The sequence below is a fragment of the Oratosquilla oratoria genome, chromosome 24, assembly GCF_046742065.1.
Source record: "Oratosquilla oratoria isolate Oo_2021 chromosome 24, ASM4674206v1, whole genome shotgun sequence".
In the NCBI taxonomy this organism is placed as follows: domain Eukaryota; kingdom Metazoa; phylum Arthropoda; class Malacostraca; order Stomatopoda; family Squillidae; genus Oratosquilla; species Oratosquilla oratoria.
This window is the reverse complement of record NC_134800.1, coordinates 2786216-2802002: the sequence shown is the minus strand read 5'-3', so window position 1 is coordinate 2802002 and position 15787 is coordinate 2786216. Positions and strand designations below refer to the sequence as shown.

Sequence of the window (15787 nt, the reverse complement as noted above, 5' to 3'; positions counted from 1 at the left end):
TTGTCATGTTGTTTTGCAAACGTTGTTTACAAAGTAAGTCGAACTGGAGTACAGACTATGAACATAGTAAAAGGGAACGTGGTTATCATTCGCGGTGGCTTTTGACATTTCGTTATTTCAGAGATTTAGTGAAAAGAAAATTCAGTAGTGTATTATGATTCTTCTTAGGGCCATTTAATAGCCTGGCGTGAGGTTATATTGAACAAGTTCATTACTGGCGAGGTCCATAGCATAGAATTATTATATTATTATCATAGAATTAAAGAATAAGTCATAAGACTAATATGAAATGGTAAATTATAAACTTACTGGAAGGTACACAAGAAAGGCTGTTTTGTAAAAGGTAAAGAATGATGGAAGGTGTAAGTGTATGAAACAATAGATGTATGCATTGGTAATAATCATGCAAATCCTAAGTACTTGGGTAACTTGCAGAGAGACATAAATTGAGGACCACAATGTCAATGGAAATAAGCTTACATGCTTTTTTGTTTTATCCTCGGCAGTTGTACTTGTTATTTTGAACTATGTAGTATGTGTTCTTTGCATTATCTTCATGTATATTGATTCAATGCCAAAAAAAAATTATTATTATTATTAGTTTAGGGATGCTATGCATCCCCAAGACTATTATATATATTAGCATTTTTTTTATTCTGGCAGACATCTGAGGATTAAATGACCACCTCTGCCTGGGTATTCTTTAGACAGTTATTATTAGCTTGTAGCAATTTTGTGTTTAGCATTACATGACTTTAAATTGTAGTTGATGGCTTAGACAGAGAAGACTGAAGAAAATAATATTTTCAGGAGGAACAAGGGAGTGTCATGGCATCATCAACCACATCCAAGTCATCATGTGCCTTGTAAGTATGTCACCATTCATCCCTCTACTCCACATTCGTGACATTGGATTTGAAAGATCACTTGCAGATAGGAAGTTAACACTCATAGAATGATTATATTCAATTGAGTGACTATATGAATCTTATACTTATCATTATTGTCATTACTACTACTGCTACAACTGTTGTTATCATTACTAAATCAAGGGACTAACAACAGTTACCCAGAAGTAGTGGTCACGCAAGACAGATGTCAGAGAGAGTTCTCTCTGCTGCTCTGCTTCAAAACTCATCAATTCTTTCACCTGTGCAGGAAAGGAGCAGCTAGATGTGAGGATTAGTTTAATTCACTATCACAAGTGAAATGCTTCTTTCCCACACCAAATGTCTGAGTCTTTTTTTACTGAAGTATTTGTCTTATCATGACACTAATCTCAGCAAGGGCCATGGTGGGATCCACCCTTGTATTTTGAAATCATGCCAAAATTTACTTGTTCCTCTCTACAAAATGCCCCAGAAATTGGTAGCACAGGGTAAATTACCTGCCATCAGCTCTACATGCATGAATGGGTATAAGAAATACATATGAAGGTGGAAGATATCTTGGGCACAATCCTGTGACTGAGTGTCAGCCTCTCAGGGCTGCACCTCCTGATGGAAGTGAAGGAGTTGGTGGATTTTGAAAGTTGGCAGTTTTGTTGTCCATCTTGCAGGACCACCACATGCAGTTGTTTGTCATTGGTCCCTTCTTTAATGTACCACTATCCAGGTATTCTGTAAATGTAAAATGAAATCTTCTGTCATTAAGAAGTATATGGTTTTAATTTTCACCATTATTTGATCCTTTCAGTTGCCCAAAGGAGCAGAAGTACACTTGCCCCCAGTGTAGCAACAGTTATTGTTCGTTAGTGTGTTATCGTCATCCTGACCATGGGTCATGCACGGAGACCTTTTACAAGAATTGGGTAGAGGAAGAAGTAAGTGATTACACACATAATGAATTGCACATCATGGCTTCTAAAAAAATTGAATAATTCTTTTAAGTTAGAACAGTGAGATGACCATTGCCTATATATGTCTGAATACATATTTTATTTCATCCGTGATCTCTCCTCATAATTGATATCTGTTAGCATAAAACTTATGCAGCCAGTTCCTTATACAGGGTTATATTATAGATTTTAAATTGCATATCATCTTTGTATAATATTTATAGGATTTTTTATTCTGTGTTTCTATTAGATGAAAAGCATTTCTCTAGGGAAGGACTCTCAAAAGAAAGTACTTGAAATGCTCCAACGTGTGGAAAACAAGGAGACGAATGAGGAAGAACCCTTGGATTCTGATGACGATGAAGACGAAGAGGATCTTGCTGTCCGAATGAAAGGTAGTTTTATTCTTTCTTTATGGAAGTATCTCATACTTGCGTGTAGTCTGCATAGCTGTGTACAGTTAATACTTTCAAGTAGAATTGTAGATCAGTGGAATAAATTGTCACCCAACATAAAGTACGATTGAAGTACAAGCCTGTCTGTTTACCAAGTGGCTCTTCCCTCATATAAGGGAGATAGTCAGCCAAGGCACGCACCCACCCCCAGCCATTTCACTCCTGTCCACTACCCATTTGTTTCTCTCTTATCTTAGCTCCTCTTGGATGAGGGTCATCCCTGTCTCCTGCCTACTGTCTGGGACAAAAGCAACTTCTGCATTGAAGAAAAAAAAAGGGGGGGGGAGGGAATGTTGGGTGGAGGATGGATGCCTTGGATGGCTACCCCCCATATAAGGAGGAAAGGAACTTTTTGGTATATAGATAGGTTCAGGAGGCAGGTGGTCACAACACAGTAATAATCCATCCATGACACAAATGGACTGAAACTCTACTCCTTTGGCCATCATCCTAAACAGACAGTGTCGACCCCTAAACAAAATAACCGTTGTCTCATATATGTGTATCTGAGCTTGTTACAAAATTCAGTGTCATACAAATTTGTAAAAGGAAAACCGTTATCTACTTTGCTATACAAGAAAAAATATTGAAGAGAGGTATTGACAAATTTTTTTTGGAAATGTCTTTGTGAGGGAATGTTGGAATATCCTTTTTTTCTTCTTTTTCATAACTGTTCAGGAAAAGATACATGATAAGGTGATGAATATTATCATAGAACAAAATAATTAGGTACATACATACATACATATACCAAGGCTTTTTCCCCCTTACAAGGGAGGTAGCCAAAAAGGAAAAGGCATAAAATCACTCCCACCCATTCCATCCCTGAATACACTCCACACCCCTCCACCCTCCCTCTCATCTTAGCACCTCCCGGATGACGGGTCATCCCTGCACCTTGTCCACTGCCCTGGGTCAGAAGCAGTGTCGCAAGATACAGCACATCCACAGCAAGGCCGCTTCATTAAATCGGCGACCCCCCCCCCTCTCCGTTCCCCCCATGCATAAAGGAGAAGGCAGGGAGAAATAATTAAGTACCATCATGAAAGCTGCCATTTTTTATACCAAGATTCCTTTTATATTTTGTATTTGTAATTTTCAACAAATTATAGTTATACATTTGTTTTTGTTTCCAGCAATGGTGCTAAATTTGACTTGTGAAATTTTTTTTTTTTTTTTTTTTTTTTTTTTTTTTTTTTCAATTAAAGCAATTGGATGAAAAAATAAACCAGTATGATTATATCAGTTTCCTGTTTAATATAATTCTTTTATTTTACAGATATTAATCTTGATGATTGTGAAGCTGTTTGGGCAAAGCTGAGTGACCAAGAGAAGCTGGAATTTCAGAGTTTTATCAAAGCAGGTAAACTGAATGAAATCGTTCCAGAATGGACACCATGGTGGCTGGAAAAGCAAAGTTTAGTTAAAGAATTAAAAGAACAAGCAGACAGAGACTCCACAGTTGAATTTGAATTTTGCCCACAGATTTTAGAAGTTCCACACCTTAGCCAGTTCCATGTAAGTGTTTATTTTATTTATTTATTTTATTCTATTATTATTATTTTTTATATGTCTTTCAGGGCAGTAGGCAAGATGCAGGGATGACCCGTCATCCAGGAGGTGCCAAGATAAGAGGGAGGGAAGAGGGTAGAGGGGAGTGGAGTATGTAGGGGATGGAATGGGTGGGAGTGGTTTTTATGCCTTTGTTTTTTGGCTACCTCCCATATAAAGGGGGGAAAAGCCTTTGGTATATGTATGTATGTATGTGATGTCTTTCAACTTTTAGAGGGACAAGTGATTGGTACTTCACTCATAGTGATCCTGCAAGATGGACATTAGAAAGAATTATCTCTATTATATCTGAATCTTATTGTTTAGATATGTATAATGTTATGTTACAGATTTCGAAAATAATGTGTACCCTTTTGCTTTAGTTCTTTTGGAAAAACACAATAAGTTTTATGTTTTTATTTGGCAAATGCCAGATGATTTTATTCAGCTTGGCAATGGAACACAGACTGAGAGGCATTTTGAGTAATTGATACCCACTACAGTCTCAGTTTCTTTTGTCTAATGAATTCCTGACACTTGGAATACTGTATATGAATAAATATTTGTTCATTGACATCGGTGCTGCTATGAGAACAGTATATTTCATTTGTATATTATGTATGTTAGGGATGTATATTAGGGATGGAATGGGTGGAAGTGGTTTTCATTCCTTTTTTTTTTTTTTTTTTTTTTTTTTTTTTTTACCTCCCTTACAAGGGGGGAAAAGCCTTTGGTATATGTATGTATGTATTTGTATATTCTCTTCTCTTCCTTTTACAGAAAGGAGTACCATCAAAATCCTTACCTTTCAACATTATAAATGTGATTGCTGCATATGTGAGCACCATTAGAGCATTTAATGGTGATCATCATGATGACTGTTTGGAGACCTGCACCATGGTCTTCGCACTATGTCCTGTCCTTTCAGTTAATGCGACTTTCAGTGATGCAGCCTCAGCTGTCTTAAGTGTTGTTTCTCAGGCACAAAGTGTAAGTATTACATAGCAGTGTCTTTTTTATAATCAAACTGTAGTGTGTGAGATGTTTCTGTTTGCTTTCTAAGTCCAGTTTAAGTCTGCATGCTAACAATATTGATGCGTTTCTCAAGTGGTTATCGGCATTCCCGTCACAATGTTCACTCAACTGGAGGGATATAAAGATGTGAGGTTTTAGAAAGATGTGTAAAAAAAAAAACAGTTTTGTTAAGTTTGGTGCACCAACTAGCCAGACATATTCATTCAAAATTGTTTCTTGTTTGCCTTCAACTGTCAAGACTTTGATGAGTTTTGAAACTATTTCAGTGCCGGTTGATTCCCTGAACACAGACACTCTAGTCTGGTTCTCGCATGGCATGAAAGGGATTTCTCTTTTGGGCTCTTATATGGGTCTTAGGTGGAGTAAAGATTTTGGGGGTTGGTCTTGTAGTGCTTGTTTTGTGATCTGATCTAATATCATCTCATGTCAACATCACTGAGTAGGATATTCACAATAAGAAATCAGTTTTGTTGGAGGAACCACAATCTGCAGTGGGACCACCATGTTCAGTGTGAATGACAGACATTCCTCACAAAATACCTTATCCCCCCTCCACTTAGAAGTGTGGGCCCAAGAGGCTGGTACTTGGTCAAAATATCTTACAAGAGAGTAGCAAGGAAATATTGATTGATTGAGTATAACTACTGATTGCAATGAATAATTGTGAAGCGTAGAATTAGGTGTGTTTTTAAAATTTTATTGTTTAACATAAGGAATCCAAAGAAGTTTTAATATCCTATGCAATATGATATGTCTTTCCAGAATGTGGATTATACTGAGTGTGTTTGTGAAGAAGCCTTGCAGAAAGATGTCATTCAATTACTGAAAGGCCCAAGTTCAACACACCACACCTATTTTGCCAGAGCTGCTCTCTCAGATGTACATAACTTATTACTAAAATGTAAAAAGGAGCTGAGTAGAAAAAGCAGACGGAAAGGTAAGCAGACTGAGTCATCCCATTAAGAGGTGATGTGTCTAGCTGCATTGTTTTTGACAAGCTAAGAAGGACAAATGGGCACTAGATGGGTGCGGGATTGGTGAATGACCAAAATGATACATGGACTCAGAAATTTGCCTTACAAAGAGAGGCTTAGGCAACTTAATTTACACTCTCTGGAAAGATGCAGAGTGTGGGGTGATCTAATAGAGGTGTTCAAGTGGATCAAAGGCTTTAACAAGGGTGATGCAAACAAGGTCATCATATTAAAACAACAGGGCAGGACTCATAGTAATGGGTTTAAACTGGACAAATTTAGATTTAAGGAAATAGGCAAGAATTGGTTTACTAATAGGGTGGTCGACAAATGGAATAGACTTAGTAGCCATGTAGTCAACACTGAAACTATCAGTTGTTTTAAGAAATGATTAGACAATATTATGGATGGGGATGACAGGTGGTGATGGATACGGAGCTGCCTAGTGTAGGCCTTATGGTCTCTTGCAGTCTCCTTCATTCTTATGTTCTTAAGGGTGGGTTTATGCTTTGACTAGGCTACCCCTCTAATAAAAGGGTAAAAAACCTTTTGGTAGATGTACATATGAACATATGATTAAGAGAGTGACAGATTAAGTATGAGAATTGGTGAATATAGATTAATTCCTTGTGCATTGTCAATTTCAGATGTAAAAGGTCCGTTTTCCACCATGGTAGAAAGATCATATCAGAGATCTACACAGCACGAAGTAACAGGAGACAAAGTAAAAGCAGCTATCAAAAAGTTGGAATTTTTTCTGAGCTATGTACTTGATCATGGTCAGAATTTACAGATAGCTTCAGGAACTGAATTAAATGTTGATTTACACTCGAACACATTGTCCCAAAAAACCCAATAATCTTCATAAGGAATGAATTGATACTGTGTGGAAAACTGTTTAATTTTCTCATTCCTGTGAAATTTCTTGTTACTGTTCTTCTCGTCGTAACTCTGGTACAAATTCGCTATCGTGACTCAGTCTCCATTGATAATGCAAAGGTAGCCAATGAAACAGATTTTACAGTGGTGTACAGTAAGCACTTCCATGAGGTAATAACATGAAATAAACATCAGAGATCATCCTTTCACTCATCACAGTCCTTCTCCACCCCACACTTCCATCAAACTTAACATTTGGATGGGCAAAAACATCTTTTTTTTTTTTTTTTTTTTTTTTTTTTTTTTTTTCTTCTCTCTCTCATAAAAATAGCATCCCTGTTCCCTTCCAACAAGCAAGTGACAAGAAAACATTACCCCAAGAGCCCAACACATGATCCAAGACCTTGATGAACCTCTCTCACACCTGTTTGTTGGTGTAGAGAAAAAACTGATGGAGAACAGAAAGTTTGATTGTATATTCATATAAATATTTTGTAAAAAAAAAAAATAGATATTATACCTGAATATGTATGATAAATATGTATATTGATTTTATGTTTCTTTATTTTCCATGTCAAGTAAAAGCCCCCTTCTTCAGAATAAACTGATCTGATGACTTTGAGTGCTGTAGAGTGCAGAATCTGAAAGATGGAAAGGATGCTTTTGAAATACAAAAATAAGTTTATTTCATACCTTTAAATCTATGGAAATAATTGGCATTGATATGTATAATGCATAACTCATCTTAGCATCTAGCTTTTTCGTAACTACATCTGTGGAACAAATGCACTTTGTCTACAGATAGAACTTTGGTGGGTCAAAAATAACTAATGTCTCGATCAATGTTTACTGCTTCTGTTCTGGAGATGAATGTAAGTAGAGGTGTCACTGCATGGTGAAGCAGTGGGTATAAACCATATTTGGCTGTCGGGCCTTGTGATGTAGGAAGTGTAACTTATTGTACAATATTTGTTCAGAACAATGTGGTCAAGTGCAAGTAAATCTTCATCCCCAAGGTCTTAATGGAAAGAGTGGAGTAAGTGGGTTTTTTGGTGTGGGTGTATGTCTTGACTTTGCTAACCCCTCCTAAGGGAGATAGGCCAACAGTACAAAACACACACACACACTGTAGATGGGTTAAATACCTAGAAGATATTAACATTTTGACAAATAACCAATTTTGTTTCTGAACTGAAAGCATACATATTTTTCCCCCTTACAAGGGAGGTAGCCAAAAAGAAAAAGGCATAAAAACCATTCCCAACCATTCCATCCCTAATACGCTCCACTCCCCTCCACCCTCTACCCTCCCTCTTATCTTGGCACCTCCTGGATGATGGGTCATCCCTGCATCTTGTCCACATGCATATTAAACCCACTACACTTTACCCAAGTGGCTGGTGTGCTGCAAGAAAGGGAAGGTTAGGTGGACTACTTAGATTTAGAAAAGGCATTTGACTATGTACCCTGAGCACACTGGAGGATTTAGAGGTAAGCTCTTTGGATGGATAAAGGATTTCCTAAAAGATCAGTACATGAAAACAGTGGTGAATGAAAAATAAGTCGGAATTAATGATGGTGAGGAACAGTGTGGATTTAGGACGGGTAGAGGTTGTGTAGATCAGATCTTTGTGGTAAGACAGATATGTGAGAAAGCTATAGGAAAGGTGAAGGATGTTTTTTGGGCTTTCATGGATCTGGAAAAGGCTTATGATAGGGTAGACAGAAAGGCACTGTGGGAGGTTATGCAGATTTATGGGATAGGAGGAAAGCTTTTGGGAGCTGTCAAGAGTTTTTATGAGAGTAGTAGAGCATGTGTTAGGATTAGAAATGGAGAGAGTGAGTGGTTTGAAGTAAAGGTGGGACTTCGTCAAGGATGCGTTATGTCGCCCTGGCTGTTCAACTTATACATGGATGGGGTGGTGCGAGAGGTGAATGCTTGGGTAGTGAGTCAGGGATTGGAGATGGTTAAAGAAAATGGAGAAAAGTGGGAGGTGAGCCAGCTGTTGTTTGCGGACGACACTGCGCTTGTGGCAGGGTCAGAGGAGGGATTGAGGAAGCTGGTGGCAGAGTTTGGGAGAGTATGTGATAGAAGAAAGCTAAAGATAAATGTGGGTAAAAGTAAGGTGATGAGATGTACAAGGGGTGAAAGTGGCAGTAGACTGGAAGTGAACATTAAGGGAGAGCGACTGGAGGAAGTGGATAGTTTTAGATACTTGGGTGCAAGTGTAGCAGGAAAAGGTGGAGTGAAGGTGGAGGTAGAATGTAGATTGAGAGAAGCGAGTAAATGCCTTGGTGGTTTAAAGAGTGTAATGAGGAATAGACATTTGGGAATGGATGCGAAGAGGAGACTGTATGAAGGAGTGATTGTGCCAACAGCACTGTATGGGGCAGAAACGTGGAACATAAGAGAAGAAGAGAGAAGGAGTTTGAATGTGTTTTGAGATGAGGTGTCTGAGAAGTATGGTGGGGGTTACTAGGCTAGATAGAGTGAGAAATGAGGAGGTGAGGAGGAGAACAGGGGTGAAAAAAGATTTGGGAGATAGGGTTGATGAAAGAATATTAGGATGGTTTGGACACATGGAAAGAATGAGTGAAGAAAGACTAGTAAAAGAGGTATGGAAGGCAGATGTGGAGGGAGTGAACATGAGGGGACGTCCTAGGATGAGGTGGATGGATGGGGTGAAGGGGGCTTTGGGGAAGAGGGGAATGTCTGTTGAAGGAAGGGAGAGGACGGAAGACAGAGGTGAGTGGAGAATGGTTGTATATGGATGATGTTGTGACTGCATGAGGAGGAATGGGCGGGGAAGTGGGGGGTGGGGTAGTATGTGTGAGTAAATTTTGACGCAGCCCGAAGGGATTTCTCCCCGTCCTCGCCTTATATGCAAAGGGGGACGGAGAGGGGGGGTCGCCGATTAAATGAAGCGGCCTCGCTGTGGATGTACTGTGTCTTGCGACACTGCTTCTGACCCAGGGCGGTGGGCAGGGTGCAGGGATGACCCGTCATCCAGGAGGTGCTCAGATGAGAGGAAGGGTGGGAGGGGTGTGGAGTGTATTTAGGGATGAAATGGGTGGGAGTGTTTTTATGCCTTTCCCTTTTTGGCTACCTCCCTTGTAAGGGGGAAAAAAGCCTTGGTATATGTATGTATGTATGTATGTATGAACCTATAAGGGTCACCATGTTCTTGGATCATGTGTTGGATCGTGATTGACAGTTACTAACCTACCAGATGAGAGCTCAGAACTCGTATGACCGATCTATGGGTAATACTGTGACTTTACAAGCACACACACACCCAACTCTCCGCCCACGAGAGTCGTAGTAACGAGTCGCAGCGCAGCGATACTGAAATCAATTCAGCCTTGGGCAGGCTTCGAACCCGGACCGCCGTAGTGACAGTCGAGAACTCTAACCACTGTGCCACACATTTGTGATATTCTTAAATGACATGAAGGTTGGTACCATAAGCTACATTTGAATCTTTGCAGATAATGCAAAGATGGTATCCACGCATACCAAGAGGGGCTCACCATGAAATGAATCAGTGGGGGTAAACCAGCTTTGGCTGTCAGGCCCTGATATGGCGGCGGTGTGCTTTGCTGCATCGTCTCTTAACCCAAGCAGTGGGTGTGGAGACGAGGCTGACCCTTTATCCAAAAGGAGAGATGACAAGAATAACAAACAAGTTTCTGGGTGGGAGAAAAGTGAGTAAATATGTGTAAAATATATATATATATATATGTATATACATACATATACCAAGTCTTTTTCCCCCTTACTAGGGAGGTAGCCAAAAAGGAAAAGGCATAAAATCATTCCCACCCATTCCATTCCTGAATACACTCCACACCCCTCCACCCTCCCTCTTATCTTAGCACCTCCTGGATGACGGGTCATCCCTGCACCTTGTCCACTGCCCTGGGTCAGAACCAGTGTTGCCAGACACAGCACATCCACAGCAAGGCCGCTTCATGAAATCGGCGACCCCCCCCTCTCCGTCCCCTCATGCATAAAAGGAGAAGATTTATATATATATATATATGGGAAACTGTAATGTCATAACATTTGTAAATGTACACTTTACACCCACTATCGATAATCGGAGAAATGATATCAGAAGTACAGGAAATCCGTATATTTCGACTACTGTCTGTAGTCCTTTTCAGCAGAATGATTACAAGATAGAGTACTTCATTTATACCTGTACTTTATCTTCTTGCAACTATTCTGTTGAAGAGGATTACAGATAGCAGTCGAAATATACGGATCTCCTGTACTTCTGATATCATTTCTCCGGTAATGGGTTTAAAGTGTACATTTATATATATATATATATGATGTAAGCGGAATAGGAAACACAGGAGTCTTAGTCTTGTGCCATTCCTTTGAAAAAGCATACCTGCGAAACTAGTCAGGAATAAACTCAAGACTAAGACTCCTGTGTTTCCTATTCCGCGTACATCAACCTGTCAGAATGTCTCAACATATATATATATATATATATATACATATATACACGTGTGTGTATTTTGACTTGGCCAGCCCCCTTATAAGAGGGAAAGAGACTTTTGGTATATACGTGTGTGTAATTCACTATGGTCTTGGATCACATGTGTGCTTATCTATGTTTAATGAAGTGTAGATCACAAGAAAGGAGCTACGCTCGTGATGTTCTGCCTTTTATTCTTCACTTATCATACCTTGTTATGTGTGTGTGTGTGTGTGTGTGTGATTCACCATGGTCATGAATCACGTGTTGAACTCGTGATCGACAGCTATCATCCTCCCAGATGAGAATTCAGAGCTCATATACGCTCCGATCTTTGAGTAATGCTGTGACCTTACACACACACACACACACACACACACACACACACACACAACTCCTTGCCCACCAGAAATGGACTGCCGGCTCGCAGTAGAGCGATGCTGATTTTTTTTTCACCCCTAGGCAGGACTCGAACTCGGATCACTTAATTAGCTGTCGAAAAATGCACCATGTTTGTCTGTGTAACTGCAGAGATATACAAACAACAATGTTTTCCTTTAAGCTCGAGTCTTGCTCAATCTTCTTTTCCAGTGGTGAACCAAAAACGTGACACCAAAGGAATTCATTTTGAATGAGGAAAATGTAATAGGAAAATGTACGCCCCGAGTTCCTGTTTAAAGCAGGAATGAAAATTATTGAAATATGGGTGTGCTTTGACTCAATCGTCGCGACCGTGTATGTATGATATATACATACATACATATACCAATGCTTTTTTCTTCCTTACCAGGGGGGTAGCCTAAAAGGACAAGGCACAAAAACATTCCCACCCATTTCATCCCCGAAAACACTCCACACCCCTCCACCCTCCCTCCCATCTTAGCACCTCCTAGATGACGGGTCATATATATATATATATATATATATATATATATATATATATATATATATATATATATATATATATATATATATATATATATATACATACATATTGTCGAGAAGCATTGCACCACGTAAAGAAGAGAAAGTGGTTGAGATTTTCCTTCTACGGATGACGTCATGTCGGTCTTTCTGTGTAGCCTACGTGTTGCCAAGTTCTCCGATAAATTTGGTTTGGAAAGTACAGCGTCCCCAAATGTGTATGCATATGGGTGGTGGTGGTGGTGTGAGGCGGTACCGTTGATTAATCAGAGGTTGGAGGAAATATAGCCCAGTGTGATAATCCCTTGACCGCGCAATGGAGAGTAACGGATTATGCTGCAATCTCCAAGTCCCTGGATCGTGCCTTCTCTGCTGGGCAGGGGGCAGTCGCGACCCACACTGCTAGTGACGTCAATCGGCCGGACAAGACAACGGATAACTAATACTACGGAAAAATGGGTCAGTAATGTTTCGCTGGATTCCAGGATACGTTATTGCGTATGTGACGCCAAGATTGATGGCTAGGACCGACCATAGCAGCCTTATTGGTACTTCGGCCTCAGGGCGGTAATTCTATCTCGTCACTAGGTACAAGGCTATGCACAGACCTCCTGGTACAAGGGCAGAAACTAACTTCTAGCAAGTGCTACACGCATGGAATGGCAATCACGACCACTGCAAACGTTGTGGGGACGCAATACAACAGCCCCTCCACCATTGTCTCCAAGAGTGCAGAGTTACTGTCATTATTGGATTGGGCCTCAGCTCGCCTCCTAAATGTCCCTTACGAAGCAAACCTCAGCTTCCTAAAGACACTCCCTCCCCCTGACTTCATGAACGAAATGTTCTGGATCGCCACAAGGCTGAGGTCCAGTAGATGCCAATCCCATATCTTTTCACCACCGTCACAAATAGAAAAAAAAGGTAAAGAAGTATTGCACCACCTAAAGAAGAGAAATCAACTGCTCGGTGGCTAAGATTTTCCTTCTACGAATGACGTCATGTCGACTTTCCTGTGGACGTGTTGCCAAGTTCTCTGACAAATTTAGTTTGAATTCCATACAATGTCCCAAGTAATATTATATGCCAGGAGGAACGTATAGTAGCTGCGGTCGAAGCCGTCACCTTTGCCCTATGTGCTTTGGAGACTGTTAGGGCAGGTAACAATTGCTACTGGGAGTAGGGGACGTCTACTGGATTCGAACCCGCAACTAAGCGAATGCGAAAATTACACGCTTCCGATTATACCATCAGCTTGTGCATATTAGATGATTTCCTTTGTCACTTAGACATCCTCGTAAGCAAGACCACCTTAACTCTTTTTATTTGCAAATAAACAAATTATAATTCCTTCAGTAAAAAATATGATATATATAAATATATATATACAGTATATATATATATATATATAAACTTAGAACCCACTGTCGGTGGAAAAAGATAAAAATGGGTTCTAAGTTTAAATTTTACCAATGTGTTACGACATTAGTGCAATCTAATATATATATATATATATATATATATATATATACATATATATATAAATATATACATATATATATATATATATATAGATAGATATACATAGTCGCATTGACCATGTCGACGATTTGTAAGACTTGAGAACGACTTCCGTTGCCCAGTTGACTGGTGGACGAAATTTCCTGCTACGGTTTTATCTTTCACTTAGAAAAACGTTTAGGACAGGATTCTCCCAACCCTTTATATGTCAACTCGCTAGAATAGGCCACCACACACGTACCATCGTAATGGGTTCATAATCATATATACAATATCTTACGGATGAAGCCGGGGGGGGGGGGTTGCCGGTACCCCTACGGACCAGAGTCACGCGTCGTTGTTTTCGTTTTAAGGCAAATCTCCATTTATATAGATTTTCTTTTAGCATTTAGTATCCTTTGTTCATATTATTGTTCTTAAAAAATACCACTACTACTACTTGGATTTATTTGATCAAGTTCTTTTGGCAGTTGAGGATAAGAACACTGCCACAACGTTCCCGTGCGAGTGGCACGCTTTGATTCGGCCAACCCTCCTCACCAGGGGAAACGATCATCGGTACCGCTCTCGACTGCTGATTCAACGGCCTGAGTTCGAGTCTCGCCTAGGGTTAGAAAAAATCTGTATCGCTGCACTGTGAGCCGGCACTCCATCCTTGGTGGGCAAGGATTTGTGTGTGTGTGTGTGTGTGTGTGTGTGTGTGTGTGTGTGTGTGTGTGTGTGTGTGTGTGTGTAATTCACCGTGGGCTTGGATCACGTGTTGGATTCGTGATCCACAGCTACTTCCCTCCCGGAAGAGACCTCAGAGCTCATGCATGACCGATTTATGGGTAATGCTGTGACCTGACACGCACACACACACCCTACTCCCCGCCTACGAGTTGGAGTAACGGCTCGTAGCGCAGTGATACTGAAATAATTTCAACCCTGGGCGGGATTCGAACCCGGACCGCCGTACTGGCGGCCGAGAACTCTACCACTGCGCCATCGAGTCGTGTGTGCGCGCGTGTGTGTAACAATAAGGTGAATTTCACTGTTTGTGAAGTCTTCGGATATTTAGAGTATGACGTGATTACCGTCCGCCGAAAATGATGAAACTGCTGCTGCTGATGATGATGATGATTGATGCTGCTGCTGCTGCTAATGATGATGATGATGACGACGATGAAGATGATGACAATGATGATGATGATGATGGTGTGTGTGTGTGTGTGTGTGTGTGTGTGTGAGTGTGTGTGTGTGTGTGTGTGTGTGTGTGTGTGTGTGTGTGTGTGTGTGTGTGTGTGTGTGTGTGTGTGTGTGTGTGTGTGTGTGTGTGTGTGTGTGTGTGTGTGTGTGTGTGTGTGTGTGACACCTGACCGATTATTTTATCTGTTTGTTTATTTATCTATTCATTTACTTATTTATCATAACTGTAAGGCACGTGAGAAATTTTACAGTACATACGAGACATAAACATGTTACTACAGAGCTAGGCGAAACCATGGTAGTGTTCTATGATTAGATATGACAGTTTCTGTTTCCTGTCAATTTGGTGGGCCAACGACGCAGAACAATCTACTTAGATATAATAAATATCGTTTCACTTAGTTTATATTTTTGTTGTCAAAATATTTACAAATAATCTAACATTGTGCGTGTGGGTATAATTTCTTGTGCCCGTGTGTATAATTTTGAAGAAAAATAAAATGGGGGCGGATGTCAGTATGGGTTTGGACGCGTTGACGTCACCAGATCTTGATTATAAAAATGGACTAATGTTTGCTCTGAGCGTTAGTAACCATCCTCCGGCGCTTTACCAGACAACTGCGTCTTGTCGCTTCTGGTGAGGCATTTCTTCTACTCTCAGGTAACCGTCCTGTCTGTCCAAGACAGTCCTTGTCGTTTTTAAATTACTCTTTTAGCTGGATCAGTTAATAGGTCCTTTGGTTTCCACGTCAATATTTTAAAATTGATAAAATCGTCTAGCGTTGGGGAGGATATCATTAAACCCCTCCTTGTTTTGAAAAATGAAATAAATCTATGGCAGGCGCAAAACCGTTTGTGACTTCCCCCCAGCAGCATTTGCTACTTTTACGCATTTTATCATGAATAATTGTTATAAGTTTGGTCATATATAAG

At 40.1% G+C, this 15787-nt stretch overlaps 2 protein-coding genes across 3 annotated transcripts in view; both read left to right on the top strand.

Moving 5' to 3' along the window:
* Window positions 1–18: 18 nt before the first annotated feature.
* LOC143038380 (zinc finger HIT domain-containing protein 2) lies at window positions 19–7824 on the top strand. Of its 2 annotated transcripts, none has more exons than XM_076207463.1 (8): window positions 19–343; window positions 811–866; window positions 1696–1822; window positions 2088–2232; window positions 3572–3810; window positions 4624–4833; window positions 5641–5815; window positions 6500–7822. In XM_076207463.1, exons 2-8 carry the CDS (start codon window positions 829–831, stop codon window positions 6709–6711), a joined length of 1146 nt encoding a protein of 381 aa, XP_076063578.1. In that variant the 5' UTR covers window positions 19–343; window positions 811–828; the 3' UTR covers window positions 6712–7822. The 2 variants fall into 2 exon arrangements, with proteins under 2 accessions (XP_076063578.1, XP_076063577.1); XM_076207462.1 differs by having other exon boundaries at window positions 44–66; window positions 6500–7824.
* Window positions 7825–15372: 7548 nt separating this feature from the next.
* LOC143038379 (lactoylglutathione lyase-like) overlaps window positions 15373–15787 on the top strand; it is a 4532-nt gene continuing 4117 nt past the window's right edge. The window contains exon 1 of the mRNA XM_076207461.1: window positions 15373–15515. The gene's annotated coding sequence lies outside the window, so the exon portion shown is untranslated. The remainder of the gene's footprint in view (window positions 15516–15787) is intronic.

What these genes read in the sequence shown, in the direction of transcription:
- LOC143038380 (XM_076207462.1), top strand. An exon ending in AGAATTGGGTAGAGGAAGAA is followed by an intron (nt 1,823 to 2,087) that starts GTAAGTGATTAC and finishes TGTTTCTATTAG; the next exon opens with ATGAAAAGCATTTCTCTAGG. An exon ending in TTGTTTCTCAGGCACAAAGT is followed by an intron (nt 4,834 to 5,640) that starts GTAAGTATTACA and finishes ATGTCTTTCCAG; the next exon opens with AATGTGGATTATACTGAGTG.